Here is a 16,378-nt window from a genome sequence, read left to right on the forward strand (position 1 = left end):
AAACTTAAGATTAGGCAATACGAACCCCACCTAAACTTGAACTGATATCAGGGGCATGCTCCAGAAGGGTAATCATATCTATTTCTACATGTTGCACCTCTCGTGTTGCTCATGTAAGTTAAAACTCGGTGTTAAGTCTAATTCAGTAGGTCAAATTGGAGGAAAAGAGGACGGAATTGTGGTTACAACAATGGAACATGTTCGTCGTCATCTGTGAAACAGTCAACCAACTCGTGATAGCGATCTTAATATTTTCGAAGGGATGCTTTCAACTTCACCACTTGGAACTCTTGATTTAACAGCTTCCTTGTAAGTAGCAACCTCATTCAAGGAAATCATGATGGGAAATGCAAGTTCTGAAATGTCGTATCAACTGGAAAATATATACTCCATATGCAAGAACTACTGGAATGTTGCCACATTGAAATGGATAGATCATAACTGGGAAGCTGAAATCAAATCTTATGTAGTAAAGTTTTGTTCCCAACAGACAAAGTATGTTGCTATTGGTGAACTTTGAATGACATAAATTGTATCTTTTTCACGATAACGCTTGAGTATTCGGTGTTTTGCCCCTTACCCGGAGGTCCTCTGCCCTGGTATCGCTGGGTGCCGTCGGATCCATCGCAGAAGTTCGGGCTTACACTTATAAAAGGCCTTGCTACGCCACTGCTAGGGAATGTGGACAGAGGTTCGCACAGTGAAACACTTGAAGCAATTGCATTTTGCCAGAAAGGGTTAAATTCAATTTTAATTTTGTTGAGTGTTGATTTTGATTAATTACAATTTATGTTATCCCTGATTCATGTTAAGTGGATCTGTCAATAACACCTTCCACGAACAAGAAGAAAACATTGAAGGGTCTTAAACTAAAATATTTTTACCAAGGATTTTTAAAAAGGATTCTACATGTGGCATACTTACACCTCATCATTAAAGATCAGTATATTTCTTTTTTTATTTTGTCCCCTTTATAGTCCCGCACATATCTGTATAGCATAGCTTGTATGTCCCTAAACATATCTAGGGATGGGTCTGGTTAAACGGCAAAACATTAAATAAGAAATGGTCGTGCAAGAATGTTCACAACTATATTTTTAATATATGGTGCATAAAAACGATACACATTTTTTTTTTTATTTTTTTAGAATTTGTTTTAAGTTATCGCTTATATATATATAAACTTTAGACAAACAGTATTGAATTCCTAGGCGTTTGAAATTTCCTAAATGGTTTCATAGTATCTTTTTATCTGTGCTCCTAATTACAGCCCCCTGTTTACCCAAACCCATATAACTTTGGGTTTTTTTCAAAGTTAGCTTCCAACACAGTGCAAGACGAATTCAGGTCTATATTTTTAAAAGCAATATTTAAGGATTTTTCACTATCGTCCAGGATTAAAGTAGAATAGTTATTTGCATAGTGAATAAGTAAAAAATTCAGAATTTTTCTATTCATGTTGTCACATTTGATAGATGCACTAAGCAGTTACAAACGTAAAATAAAAAGGTAAGGAGACAAATCGGGAAAATTAGTCATTTCGAACTTAATGAAAGTAAGCAAGCAAGGTGAACAGTTGAATAAATTTTTTTCTCTAGATTTTGTCGACCAATCTACGAACTTTGGAGAAAGTAAACAATTAATATTGATATGAAAGCCGAACTTATTCTGATAACTGTTGATTCTAGAACATAACACCTTCTTGAAATGATTATACACTGAAATCGTTCATAACGCAACATGAGAAAATATTCACGTTTTGATTTTGTTCGTTCCAAATAAATAATTTAACTTTCTTAAATAAATGAAATAGATACAACACAAAGGTGTGTCATCATTTTCTTCTTGTGTTTTTCTCGCGACATTTCACATGTTTATTGTATTACTTTTCCATAAACATTGACCAAGAGTGACTTAAACTCAACTTTTTGACAGTTCAATTCTGAACAGTTTACTGTCCGAAATTTTTTGTCTTACTTTTACAGTTTATTATTTCAATCAAGTTTTCCGTTTTCTCATGTGTTCTTTTTTTTTTCATTTTAAAAACCTATGTAAAAATCTGAACAAATGTTTTTTATTAGTTTTGTGAAATATTTCAATAAGCAATAAGGCTAGATAGAGATAACAATGCTTTGGTCATTATTTGTGGAATCGAAACATATTATATGCATGTAAGATGGCAAAATCACTAATTTCACTTGGTATTTTTTTATTTGAAATTTCCCATTTTCTTACAAAATTTGATATTTCCTCCACCTTAGTAGCTATATACCAACTTCACCTGCATATGGGATATACATTTCCCAACTTATTCGGTATTCAAGAGCTTGCAACTCCTACTCAGACTTTGTAAAACGTCACCAGTGTCTGAGCAGAAAGTTGATGAACCAGGGGTATGTCAACAAACGTCTCATCCATTTTCTAAATAAAGTTCATCGGAAGGTACCAAGACCTTGTTGATAATTATTCCGTATCAACTTCACAAATAATACACGATGGTCTTGAAGAATAGATTCTGGATACTGACGTTGTTTATCATCTAAATAACGTGTTATAGTATTCTTTTATTTGTCTTTATGACTATTTCTTTTACTGTTTAGTCGGTTTTTGATGATATCCATTTGACGTGGCTCTGTACTTATACATCCCGTCATTGTGTTATTGTTCTATGGTAAAATTTTTGTATTCGTGTTTTTCATTTTTGCTAATGTGCTTTGTCTATATGCCTTTTGTGTTTCTTTGTTACATGACGTGGCTCTGTACTCATACATCCCGTCATTGTGTTATTGTGCTATGGTAATTTTTTGTATTCTTGTCTTTCATTTTTGCGTATGAGCTTTGTCTACATGCCTTTTTGTGCTTCTTTGTTACATATTTGTTTGTTTTCATAATGATTAAGATTATAACACAATATTGCATGCTGTACCCCTATTTTTGACATTTTTACCTTTTATGTCTGTCTGTTTTCTTCACACATTGTTGTCAATATAATGGAATTTTATGCAACTGCCATACAAGTGAGAGGTTTAGCTAGATATAAAACCAGGTTTAATCAACCATTTTCTACTTCAGGAATATGGCAGTTGTTATTCATTCGTTTGATGTGTTTGAGCTTTTGATTTTGCCATTTGATTAGGTACTTTCCGTTTTGAATTTTCCTCGGAGTTCGGTATTTTTGTGATTTCACTTTTTATGCAACGTTTTGTCTGTACATGTATTTAAGATTAAACTAGATACCAAAAAGAATGAGTTTAATAGGAAATAATAACCAACTAATTCGGAGGACTGATTTCGTGAACATTGTGGTGAACGACATCATTGTCAACAATGTTATTTTTAGTTCTCCTTAACGGCAAGTTCATTTTCGTTTACTTCGGACACTTTGTTCTCAAATCTTCCTCCATGTCGCTTGCCTACTATAGTCATTATTATTGTAAGAAATGTCATTATTATAGCATATGCAACCAATTGATGCAAAAACATATCATAACCATAATATTCATAGAGATATCCAATGACCCATAAATATGACATTCCACCCAGAGCACCACCCATGAGAACGAAAGTGATCGCAAATCCAGTAAATTCAACGTGGAAATCTCCCCATGCTATACCTGATGGAAAAAGAGGGGCAACAAAAAATCCCATAGATGCAGTTAATATCCACAAAGCGAGATCACTGTCCCTTGCGAATATTTCTAGGAGAACTACTGTAACAAAGGTACCAAACACTTCAATTAATATAAGAACTCTAATAGGAATATATCTACCAGTAAACAAACCCAAAAACCTACCCACCGCAAAACTAATCCAAAATTCGGTGTTTAATAGTGATCCATTATCTCCGGAAAATTTGTGTTTATCAATTGCGTAACTTCGAATGAACTTTCCATATAATCTATCACCACCAACCTGATTGAAAAAATACATAAATAAAAGAACAAAAATTTGAACTCCAAACCAACGATCGCCTTTTGAGCACGTCGCGGGATCAACAACTTTAACTATCTGTCTTAATAATGACTCATTTCCATTCAGTATTTTTCTTTCACCAGCAATTTGTCGAAAGAAAAACTGATAAATGTAAAACACAACTGATAAGGATGCGACTATAATTCCTATGATCAAATACCCTGTTTCAATGCGCGATTCTTTTAAATACATTTCTGTAGCATTAGAAGCTATGGTTGATGATACAAAAGAAACTGACGTTATATTGGCTGTATCTGTAATATTATCTGACGATGTTGACAAAACAGCTAGGAAAGGATTCAATATTTGTGGAACAATAAACGATCCCATTCCAAATCCAAAATGTAGCACGTGCATTGGTCCTGTAGCTTTCTCTTGCCAAATATTAAGGATTATTTTCTGTCCAGCTGTAAAACAAAATAGTCTAATAATTAGATGAAAAATATTATGTGTTTGGAAAGAAAAGAATGTTGGAATAGTATGAAACATCCAGAGTTAAATATTATCAGTTATAGAGTGCGTTAGTGACCTTATACGTTATATATGGGGTCTTTAAATTCCATAAGAGGTGAGAGGACTAGGAATCAAAGCTTGAGAAAAATAAATACCTTCAATTAAGATGATTTTGAATCTTTTACAACAAATGTAAATAAAACAATATCCGTGCATTCATGCAGATACCGAAGTTCTGGCTACTAAGCAGGTGATAACGTCTAGATTAACAGTCATTCAGCAAAGTATCGTGCAAGTTCAGAGGGTAATAGTCCGGAGAGAGAAATATTACTTAACATGGACATATATATATGAATATGATTCGACAAGTCTTTGCTGGTGCTTAGTGGAGCACCAAAACCATTTGTTTTAGTTCTAAGTTAGACCCCCCTTGAGCATAAACCCGGGGCATTTCCCACTCGAAGCTAGCGGCTGCATTTGTAACAAAAAAATTGTTCCAGCGTGACATGTTTTCCGCCGGAACTTTTTTCATAGGAAATATGTTCAATCGAAATTTATATCACAGAAAATTCATACCCGGAATATATATTATAAGAAAATATGTTCCAGCACTGTAAAATATGTTCCAGCACTGTAAAATATGTTCCAGAACTAATTGTTTCGCCAAACGTGAAATAAGTTTTGGAACAAAAATCACAGCTCCATGAATTTTGTTCCAATATTAAAAATTTAAAAAATTGAAAGAAGTTCCTGTGATATGAGTTCCAAAGGCACATTTTTCATAGGAAAAAAATTGAGGGCATGACTGCAATTTTAGGATGAAGAATAAAAAAGAAGCGATGGTATGGGTAATGTATCATAGTTTGTATTTGTTTATGTTTTATGTGGTATTCCTCCTTGTTTACTGTTAACTGTCATGGGTGTTCTAGTCATACGTACTAAGGTCATGGCACATTTTCAAAATACTCTTGAGTTTGTCTTTTGTCACTACATGTCTTTTAATTATTTGATCTCTCATTTTGTCCTTTTCAGCTTAGTAAAAATGTTCATCTTTAACTATATTTCCTTTCTAAATGATTTTCTTATTCTTCTCTTTCTGGGTCATTAGTGTCATTTGTGTATTCTTTATTGAGTAAACTATTAATAAATCATTAGCTATACTCCACAAAACTCATATTGGATGTTTACACTTCTATTTATTACATTATCAATATAATACATGTTTTTATAATGTACTTAAATGATAACTTAAAACTCACTGATGACAAATGCTCAGTATGTAAGATCACTTGTATAACCAGTGGAACATATTTCACACACAAGGAACTTATTTCACCAGGTAAGGGACACATCTAATAAACCTGGAACTTATTTCACCAGGTAAGGAACAAATCTCATAAACCCGGAAATTATTTACCTGGTAAGAAACAAATTTCACAAACCCAGAACTTATTTCACCAGGTAAATTGTGGAACTTATTTTCATACAGATGGGACAAATTATATAGAAATAATCTGTGAAAAAAGTTCTCCCAGAATAAATTTCCTGTGATATTCATTCCATAGGAACTTTTTTTTCACAGGAACAAATTAATGCTCACACATACAGTTTCCGCGCAATTATTTTATTGTAAACCGTTTAATTATTGCTTTTAATTTAATTACAATGAGTCTGAAATAAACAGTTAAAAAGGCATGTACTCGATAATATATATATATCAGAATTTCGTGTGTATTTTAGTATAGACGCCAACTAATTAACTATCGAGATGACCTCCGTATACTGCCGATGGTCACATAAACCGATATAAACATAAACATAAATATAAATAGATTGCGACCTCGTGCACATGGATTTTTATAGATCTGTCTGTTTCATGTTTTAGGTTAAACAAATAAGTTAATTAACGTTTTTACTTGTATGAGAATGATTTTTTGTGGATCGAATCAGTCAACGTAATGGTTCACCTTTGTTTCACTTTCAATGTTGACATTCTTTTCCTTTTAATGGCTGAACACGACTTATGCATGCGTAACCAATCTCTAGCTAATGGGTTACATTGAAGGTCACATGAATACGGATTTAATGAGGTCGTGTTATTCACTTGCATGTGAATAATTCATCAGCGATATTTCTTTGCTTATTTTGACAAAACTGTACCAAATTGGCTGCTAAAAACGAATTATTATTTCATCATTTCACTTTTATTAATGATTGAACCAACCGAGATTTTTTTTTCATATTTCGTAGCTAGTGCCCCTTTATGATTTTGGTTCTTTATAGATAGGAAAATGGCACTTTACATCCAATTCATTTGAACTTTAGGGATAGTTGTCTCATTGGCAATCATACCACATTTTTATATAATTAATGTTGTTTCTGGGCAATTTATTAATTACAGTTCAACCAATGCTCTTAACATTTCAATATGCTTTGACTCTTGACAAAATAGTGGTCAAGGTCGATATTATATTTCCTGTTGTTGTTCAGGAGTTATGATCCTATATAGATTTGATAATAGGCCTTAAAAGCGACAGGTCGTTCAGTTAAGAATGAAAGCGCCAACAAAATACAGAAAACCCGGTTTGTTGTCAATTTGACAGCTCATTCGTTGTTTCCCTTTTAAATTGGTTTAATTAATCCTTTATTCCCAAACAAAATAGGCACACACAACCTTTCAATTTCTAAAGCACCAGTAAATAAAACAAAACACTATGGCATATACACTTCATTCTTAGTTGATTCGTACGTATATAATGATACAAAAGAATAAATTATTACATACGAAACATATTTACAAATGTAATAATACTGTACTTGAACATTAGGTGTCACTATTTAATTGATCAGTAAGCGGTCACTAATTATATATCCGTGTAACGGTCAGTAAGCCTATTATGGAAATATGGACTGATCAGACTGATTGGTCTGGTTGGATCTATATATACATCAAGAAATTTAGAAATTCAGTAAGCCTATTGTGGAAATATGGACTGATCAGACTGATTGGTCTGGTTGGATCTATATATACGTCAAGAAATTTAGAAATGTTGGTACATATAACGAATGACATGTTCATTTTATTCAACCGAATGTTCTCGAACCATAGAGTAAAAACAACCTTCTAATCTTAAACGATTTTGAGAGCGCTAAGTAGCATTGGAAAATATTAATTGCGTAAACATTTCTGTTTAATATGAAGCTCTTCTAAATAAGTAACATATATATCTTGTTATTGTTTTACCTATGTTTATTACTCCTTCAAATGTACCTCCAAGTGCAAGTAAAAACCATAACAGAGATACATTGCCACAATACGGTACTATTACAGTGGCTATTGCTGCCCCGTCCAGACAAACAGCAATCATCAAATCACAATAATGTCCTAGTTTGTCAACAAGAGGTCCACCTATAACTGCTCCTATAAAATACCCTGCACTCCTACCAGAAATTGCACGAGATACTAATTCATAGTCCGAGTTCGTTTTTATGATGAGATCTTTTTGGGTTGGTCCAGTTATTTCGGTAAACAGCCCCTGAAATATATTTATATCGTTTAAAACCCAATGAACATTATATACAAGCTGTTATATAATATCTGCACTCATATTGTTCTGGTAACAAAACAAAAAATATAAAAAAATATAATATTTTATATTTGTCGTGTTCAAGTTGCGATTTTGTACACATTATAACATGTACAAAAAAACAAGTTTTAACATTTACAAAAGTACCTCGTGCATGTTATAACATGTACAAAATATCGATTAAAAAATAAATATATGTTTCTATTATTACAGCACATGTCATTAACCTCAATAAATTTGCATCTTTTTTTATTTGCATTCATGTTAGTGTGTTTTGTACTTTTTTATGGTATACAAATGTCCGGCGTCCATCCGTCTGTCCGTCCGTCTGTCTGTCTGTCCGTCTGTCTGTCCGGCGTAAACATGTCGCACCGTAACTTGAGAATGACTTATCCAAATTTCATGAAACTTAACATAGTTGTTTCTTATGATGGTCAAATGATCTGTATACTTTTTGGTGAAAATAAGATTACAACTTTTTGAGTTACGGGACTTAGTAACTAAAACAGGTGTGTGTGTGTTTTTTTTTCATATGTCGCGCCGTATCTCAAAACCAATTTATGATTATTGCTTAAATCTTTACACACTTCTTAGTTATATTAATCTTAAGATCTGTATACTTTTTGGTGATGATTCAAAATTTTATTTTAGAGATATTGAGTATTTTGTTAAAAAAGGGGAAGGGGTTTTTCACATGTCGCGCCGTATCTCAAACACAGTTTATGATTATTGCTTAAAACTTTACACACTTCTTAGTTATATTAACCTTAAGATCTGTTTACTTTTTGGTGATGATTCAAAATTTTATTTTTGAGTTATTGAGTATTTTGTAAAAAAGGGGGAGGGGTTTTCACATGTCGCGCCGTATCTCAAAAACGATTTATGATTATTGCTTAAAATTTTACACACTTCTTAGTTATATTAATCTAAAGATCTGTATACCTTTTGGTTTTGATTGAAAATTTTATTTTTGAGATATTGATTTTTTTTTTAAAAGGGGGGTTTTCACATGTCGCGCCGTATCTCAAAAACGATTTATGATTATTGCTTAAAATTTTACACACTTCTTAGTTATATTAATCTAAAGATCTGTATACTTTTTGGTTTTGATTCAAAATTTTATTTTAGAGATATTGAGTTTTTTGTAAAAAAAAAGGGGGTTTTCGCATGTCACGCCGTATGTCAGAAACTATTTATGCTTATTGCATAAGAATTTACACACAAGACGACGGGCGTATCATGCGCTCATGGCGCAGCTGTTTATTGATACAGGTAATGACCAGATAAATAGCTTTTATAATTACTTAATGCCTTTTAAAAACACACAGGTAGTTAACAAACATTATTCAGTATTCTATTGTAATAAGAAAATAAAGATTTTACTATCCATTTAGTTGTTATATGAGATATATGGTTCCAATTGTTTCTCTGCAGACTCTCAACAGAAGAACTTCTTCTGTGAGAGCTGATTCTGTGTCTTTACATGTTTGGGGAAACTAGCCATTGACAATGCCTATGATGGTGTATGGCATTGCAGGAGGCAATAGTAAAATACTTCTATACTAGTGGAGACTTAAGATGCAAGTGGGTAGCCAGGATAGATTACAATGAAATCCTTGATATGTTGAATAAAAATACCTCTGCAAACAATATCATTTTTTCAAAGCAGAGGATAGAAATTTAAAGCATCAAAATGACATTCATGCAAAACATAATAATTTGATGCAAAAGATTAACATCAGGTATGCTTAAGGCCAAACATGTTGAAGAGCAAATTCAATAATTCCAAAGTTATTTATAATTAAGCTTTGTTCAAAGAAAATCATTTTCTCTCTCTGGCTTTTATAAAGTATGCATGGGAGACCTTGCTTTATTTTTTGTATGTCAAAAATAGAGGGGGTGGGGTATAATTCCAAATTTTATACATTGTTCTTAAAATTTTCAGATGAACCAGTTATCTACTTTATTGCCATTAAGGAAATGTATGCTATGATTAAACAGCTTCACATATCCCTCGGATTTCAAATGTTTGGCTTTTAGCGTTCCTGATGAAGGTAAATCCAGAAAAGCGTGTCGGACGCATGTAATTATTAAACGTGTTGTTTTCAATTTTTCACAGTGTTGTACGCCATGGTAGACTGCACAAGACAAGCAATGACCTGAAAACGCATTATGCCAACATAAGCTGTAAAGCAATACAAACATTTCTGAAACTTTGTGATCACTGTGCTCAAAAACGTTCTGAGCTTTTGATTGTTGTTCTTGATTATTTATCAATTTCAAATGTATATTATGCTTTATTTAAATTAATTTTTAAATTTTGTACAAGTTCAAACCATTTTAAGACATATTTTGTACATGTTATAACATGTACGAGGTACTTTTGTACATGTTATAACTTGTACTTTTGCATTGTAAAAGTTATAACATTTACAATATTTTTGTACATGTTATAACATGTACAAAATCTCAACTTGTACACGACATATATATATATATATATATATGTTGTTTGTGCTGATATGTTACATCTGGTGATCAATTTATTTGGTTATCGTCAATGGCAGTCAGCAGGGTTTAAGAACATCAGTTGTTCGACCTGTTAGTCAAATGCGTTTTGTTAAAATATACTTTTCACTTTTTTGGTCTTTTGGAAAATGTTGTTTGTGCTGTATTTAGACCCCTCTACCAAGAAATTTGTTTTACATGCACGCGTATAAAAATTGCGGTTTTTATCCAAAGCAATCATAGGTTTGAACGTTGTTTTCAATTTAGACTCGTATATATATATATAACAAGTCTAAAAGGGTACAACATCACCAAAGAAAAAAAACTTGTACATCCCTCCCAAATGAATTTTTTAATTATACCAGTTTAAATTACAGGGTTCTATTCATTTGGGAAGGATGTACAAGTACGCAGTCACGTTCAATTATTTAACCTTAGTCAGAATTTACTATTATTTTTTTCTAATCATAATCAAACTGCTATTTTTTTTGGAATGTTTAAATACGCAGCCTCTGTTATAAATACTCTACCGTTGTCAAATTTGAAATATTATTCCAGCTTAGATCGGTCAGTGCTGTTTATTGGGAATGCATTTCCACTTAATCGTTGTTGGAACATCGAAACTGTCGTCACCTTTTAAATTTTAGAATTGTACCAGTTCATATCGCACATTACTATTTTTATTTGAAGCATATCTATGCGGATTCTGTTGTCAATAGCTTTACAAAACAAATTAGAATTGTACAAGCGTCTCTATGATGTTCGGGTTTAACTGTTTTATTGTATAAATTTCAAGATTATTATAGTTTTATAATCAGAATAGATTCATTTTACATCATATTCATACTGATGAAGGATATCTGTTATCCGAAATATTTAACATTTGTTCATTTTATTGTTATTTTTTGGTGATGTGGTACCCTTTTATAATTGTTATATATTTTATTTTGTAGTGTACTGTATCATAATTATATGATCTATCGCCCCGTAAGATTTATCGTTGGCTATTATTCAGTCATTTAATATATATAAAGCAGAATCAGGTGCAGACATTTGTGTGATACTTAGTATATAATTATACTTACAATCATAACCCAAGTTAAAACTAAGAAGATCGTTTTGACAACTTTTTCAGTAGTGGTCAAAGTCGTGTGACCAATCTTCTCTTCTTCTGACATTTTATCAATTTCTGGTGGTACTAAAAAATTCATGTATATACAAATTATGATATAACATGTAAATTATGCACTGAATATCTATATATATATATATATATAGAGAGAGAGAAATGTTAAATATATAAAGACCAACTAGCTAATTCAATATGTACCGGATCATCTAGAATAGGCGATTCTGTGGCGATTTTATATAAAAAAATTTGACCAACGATACTAATATAAGATGGTAATATTCGAAGAGGATGTCATGAAATCGTATTGAGAAATATTTCGGCTGAAGAAATAGCCTTCTTCAGTGTCAATGTCTCTATCCCTTGATTGACGTTAACAATGGTGTGACGTTAACAAATATAAAAGAGGTTATTTATACATATTACTTGTAGTGTTATCGTGTGTATATCGAAGATAAAAGACTGTTGTGACTGATTATATTATATACCATTTCCAATTTACTAAACATCACATACTGTACATGTGTTACATATAGATTCTACCACTGCATCGAGTGTGATACGATATTTATCCACTCGAGACAGTTAAATTTTCAAAGTTAAAACGCGAGGCTCGCCGAGCGTTTTAAATATTTAAAATTTAACTGTCGAGAGTGGATAAATATCGTATTACACGAGATTTGGTGGTGGAATCTGTTTCTCTAATGATTTCTAAACAATACGAAGGCAAATTTATTCTTTCTTTTCGAATGATCTGCAAAAAGATGTGTTCTTTCTATGTGACGTCATCAGGCATGGTCGCCTTTTTTCATGCCGTCACAATAGGAAATTCAGAGGAAAGCAAGAAAATTCGACGTCATAATCGGATTTTAAATAATGAAGAACTGAGATCAAACGAACCACACGTTGGTTAAATTTTTTTTTTTACAATGGGTGCAGAAAGGGATAAATTGACGAAGAATTAGAGAAAACCATATACATAAGAAGATGTGGTATGATTGCAAATGAGGCAACTCTCCACCAGAGGCCAAATCACATTATAGTTTACAACTAAGGGCCGCCGTTCGGCCTTCAACAATGAGCAAAACCCATACCGCATTGTCAGCTATAAAAGGCCCTGATATGACAAATGTAAAACAATATAAATAAGAAAACTAACGGCCTGATTTATGTACAAAATAATGAACGAAAAATAAATATGATAAACAGCAACAGACGACAACCACTGAATTACGGATTCCTGACATGGGACAGGAACATACAGAATTTGGCGGGGTTAAACTAGTCTGTCGGCGACAAACCCTCTCCCATAACCTGGGACAGTGGTGTAACAGTACAACATAAGAACAAACTATAAAAATCAGTTGAAAAAGACTTAACTCATCAGATCGATAAAAAAACAGAAAAACATCTAACAGAAACATACATGTGCATGTATTGAGCCGACGAGGATAGGTATCGTCCGTTTGTTTTAGTTTTGCATAGCCTAGTATGTCGAGAGGTCTTAGTCGTTAACAACAGTACGGGTGGTTATACGTCGAATTCGTGTCTGTGTTTAGAATAAAAAAATCAAACACATATTTTAAATGTGTATGTCTGTAATTATACCATTTTATTTTGCATTAAACTACAAAGAAATAATCTACATGAACTTACCGTACGTTTATATGTTCTTTGATATTACTTCACATCACATAATTAACGATTCTACATCTGGGAGATTATTTTATTCCTATGTACCTATAAAATGTAATATATACTGTTACCTATAATGATATTACATGTTGGTGACTTAGACCTACTTTATTACCACTTCAACAACCACAGATTAAAATGTGCTTGTTAATTCGATGAACTATTAACGTTTCTCATAGTTTGACATTGATATTACTTTACATAGCATAATTAACGATTCTGCATCTGGGAGATTATTTTGTTCCTATGTACCTATAAAATGTAATATATACTGTTACCTATTATAATATTACATGTTGGTGACTTAGACCTACTTTATTACCACTTCAACAACCACAGATTAAAATGTGCTTGTTAATTCGATGAACTATTAACGTTTCTCATAGTTTGACCCTTCAAATGTCAAAAGGAATAAAAATTGTAGAGAAAAGAAAAAAAATCCTACTTCGCATAGACAGCGTAATTAAAATTAAAGAAAATATAATATGTAAGAAAGGTTAACAAAATGAAAGCATAAAAAGCGTACACAAAGTTCTTTTAAAATGTCCATAATATCTTATATTTTCTATTTGTTTTTTTTTTCCATTGATATACATTATATAATGATTGTGGCATATAGTCTATTCTCTGCATTAACATATATTACTCTATTAAACGAAGTGTGATATGAATAAATAAAACGAAAATTGTATTTATTTGGTTGGTTTATCCTGCAATATGTAACGAAATTTGAGATATTTCCATTGACTAATCGTTAAGTCAATGATGATTTCTAAAGTTCACAACGGACTTATTTCGCTAATTGTAACGCACATCTCTGATTTTCTTCTCTTTGCTTAATTTCAACGGTAATACTCGCAAAAGACTTGTTTATTATTATATTATATTTAGATAACTTGAGTTGATATCAAGCTATATCCAATTCTAACTCGTTATGAAACTTATATGAATTTTGCTTGCTTGATTGATTGTTTCATTGGTGTATGCTTAACGCTCAATTTCAAATATTCAGTGCATATTGAAGACGAGAAAAATATTATGGGGACAAATTCTCAAATTGCAGCAAGAAAATCAATAAAACTAAAAATCAATACAAAAGTCAATAAACTAATAAACTCGAAATCGTTAACTTTCGTCCAACAGTTGCGCTTGCACAGTACCCTGTTTCCTCTCTGTTGACGGACGCTGTCATGTTTTAAGTCAAACGATTTCCCGCATTTGATTACCAAAAAAAGAATCATAAATGGCAATATTATGAGGACAAATATTTTGAATTCAGTCTTTTTGTGTGCGTTATAAAATGAACCTAGACTAAGTGCTTATTCAACGATTTTATAGCGAACAAATTGCGAATTGGGTTTACATCGAACTTGGGGGATAGTTATCTCCTTATTTTATATCAACAGGAGTTATCTGTGGAAAGGTCACCCGATGACTAATAATAATAAATTAATAAGCTGATTCGGTATGTTTGTCGTTTATGGTATACATTATTGTATTTTTAATAAAATAAAACTTCAATTTGTTTTCCTTGAAAATGACGTCATAAACAAAATTCCTTACAACAAGATCAACATCGGATACGTTTTCGTATTTCAGTTACTTTTTCAACAGAAATTATACTGGGAATAAATTGTTTTACAATTTGGAAAAGATATATATATTGATTGTCAAGTTTTCTGTCATGGAGACAAAGATAAAGAGTATCTCAAAAGTTGCGTATCGTTTTTCTTTTTAAATTATAGTGATTTTTTTTTATATTTCTAATTGTCATAATTTGTATAATACAAAACAAAATTGATGGCCTTAGTACATGTTTATGTATAGTTTTATTTTGTAAAAACATATTTTTACGGGCTTCGTCCTCTTTCATAGGTAACACCTGCCTCATATTAGCCGTATATACAATTGGTAAGTTCTGCAAAGATAGACGACCGGAAAATGCATATTGCCATCAGAAAATTAAAAAGAGATATAATTATTTGGATAGATCATAAAAATGTCATCACAAAAGGCCACCTACGGACCCCCAGAGATTTGTTGAAGAGATTCGTTTATGAAAAGAGACTTTGACAGTCTGACAACACGAGGAACTTGATTTAAAATCTCCATTTCCATTGGACGTGGCTGCGTATTTATGCAATCCCGCATAGCAAGAAAAAATCCACCCCAAACGTAGCATAGGTTTTATTTTCGACTTGTGAGTTTGAATGTAAATTTGGTATCTTTCGCCTCTCTTTTACTTCCGTCCTTTTCAGTAGGGTTTTTACTGGCAGGCGGGAGAAAAGCAGGTGATTATATTTCTATACCCAAGTCAACATTTGAGTCTCAACAGAAGATGGTTTAAAGGACAAATAAATACAATATGTGGGTTTGCATATTTAGTACAATATATCGATAAAGTCCATACATTTTATGATTCCTTGTAGGAAAAGGTGTATCTTTCTTTAGTCCGGAATAATTTTCTTTTTTGTAACTTTAATTTGGTGGATTTATCGTGAATATGACCTAATAACACTCTTAAGAATTTCAGATTGTATTGATTAAAAAAAAGACAACATTGACATCGATGCATGCAAAATACCGAAATATTTGTCAATACGATTAACTCTCATCTTTTTCTAACAAATTGAATATGATTATATTTTATCAGTATTGTTGCACAAATGATAATACTTGTATATATACATATATTGTTAAAATAAGTCTAAATTGAAAACAACGTTCAAACCTATGATTGCGTTGGATAAAAACCGCAATTTTATACGTGTGCATGCAAAACAAATTTCTTGGAAGAGGGGTCTAAATACAGCACAAACAACATTTTCCAAAAGACCAAAAAAGTGAAAAGTATAGTTTAACAAAACGCATTTCACTAACAGGTCGAACAACTGATGTTCTTAAACCCTGCTGACTGCCATTGACGATTGCCAAATACATTGATCACCAGATGTAACATGGATCTTATATTTGATTTAATACAAAACAGAAAACAATAAACTTGCGGGGAAGATGGTATACCGCGAACATGAGG

General features: G+C 32.1%; 1 protein-coding gene across 1 annotated transcript; it reads right to left on the reverse strand.

Moving 5' to 3' along the window:
• Positions 1–3,250: 3,250 nt before the first annotated feature.
• LOC127720268 (sodium-dependent glucose transporter 1A-like) lies at positions 3,251–13,390 on the reverse strand. The gene is made up of 4 exons (XM_052226768.1): positions 13,306–13,390; positions 11,606–11,718; positions 7,670–7,961; positions 3,251–4,379 (listed from the first exon to the last, which is right to left on the reverse strand). The coding sequence occupies exons 2-4, from the start codon at positions 11,696–11,698 to the stop codon at positions 3,337–3,339; spliced, it is 1,428 nt and encodes a 475-aa protein (XP_052082728.1). The 5' UTR covers positions 11,699–11,718; positions 13,306–13,390; the 3' UTR covers positions 3,251–3,336.
• Between the last annotated feature and the right edge of the window lie 2,988 nt (positions 13,391–16,378).

This window comes from Mytilus californianus, unplaced genomic scaffold (assembly GCF_021869535.1).
Source record: "Mytilus californianus isolate M0D057914Y unplaced genomic scaffold, xbMytCali1.0.p SCAF_11, whole genome shotgun sequence".
NCBI classification, from domain to species: Eukaryota; Metazoa; Mollusca; class Bivalvia; order Mytilida; family Mytilidae; genus Mytilus; species Mytilus californianus.

Coding starts and splice junctions, on each gene's coding strand:
- LOC127720268 (XM_052226768.1), bottom strand. CDS start 11,698: ATGTCAGAAGAAGAGAAGATTGGTCACACGACTTTGACCACTACTGAA. Junction 7,962..11,605: donor TTTTAACTTGGGTTATGATT/GTAAGTATAATT, acceptor AATATATTTCAG/GGGCTGTTTACCGAAATAAC. Junction 4,380..7,669: donor TGAAGGAGTAATAAACATAG/GTAAAACAATAA, acceptor TTTGTTTTACAG/CTGGACAGAAAATAATCCTT.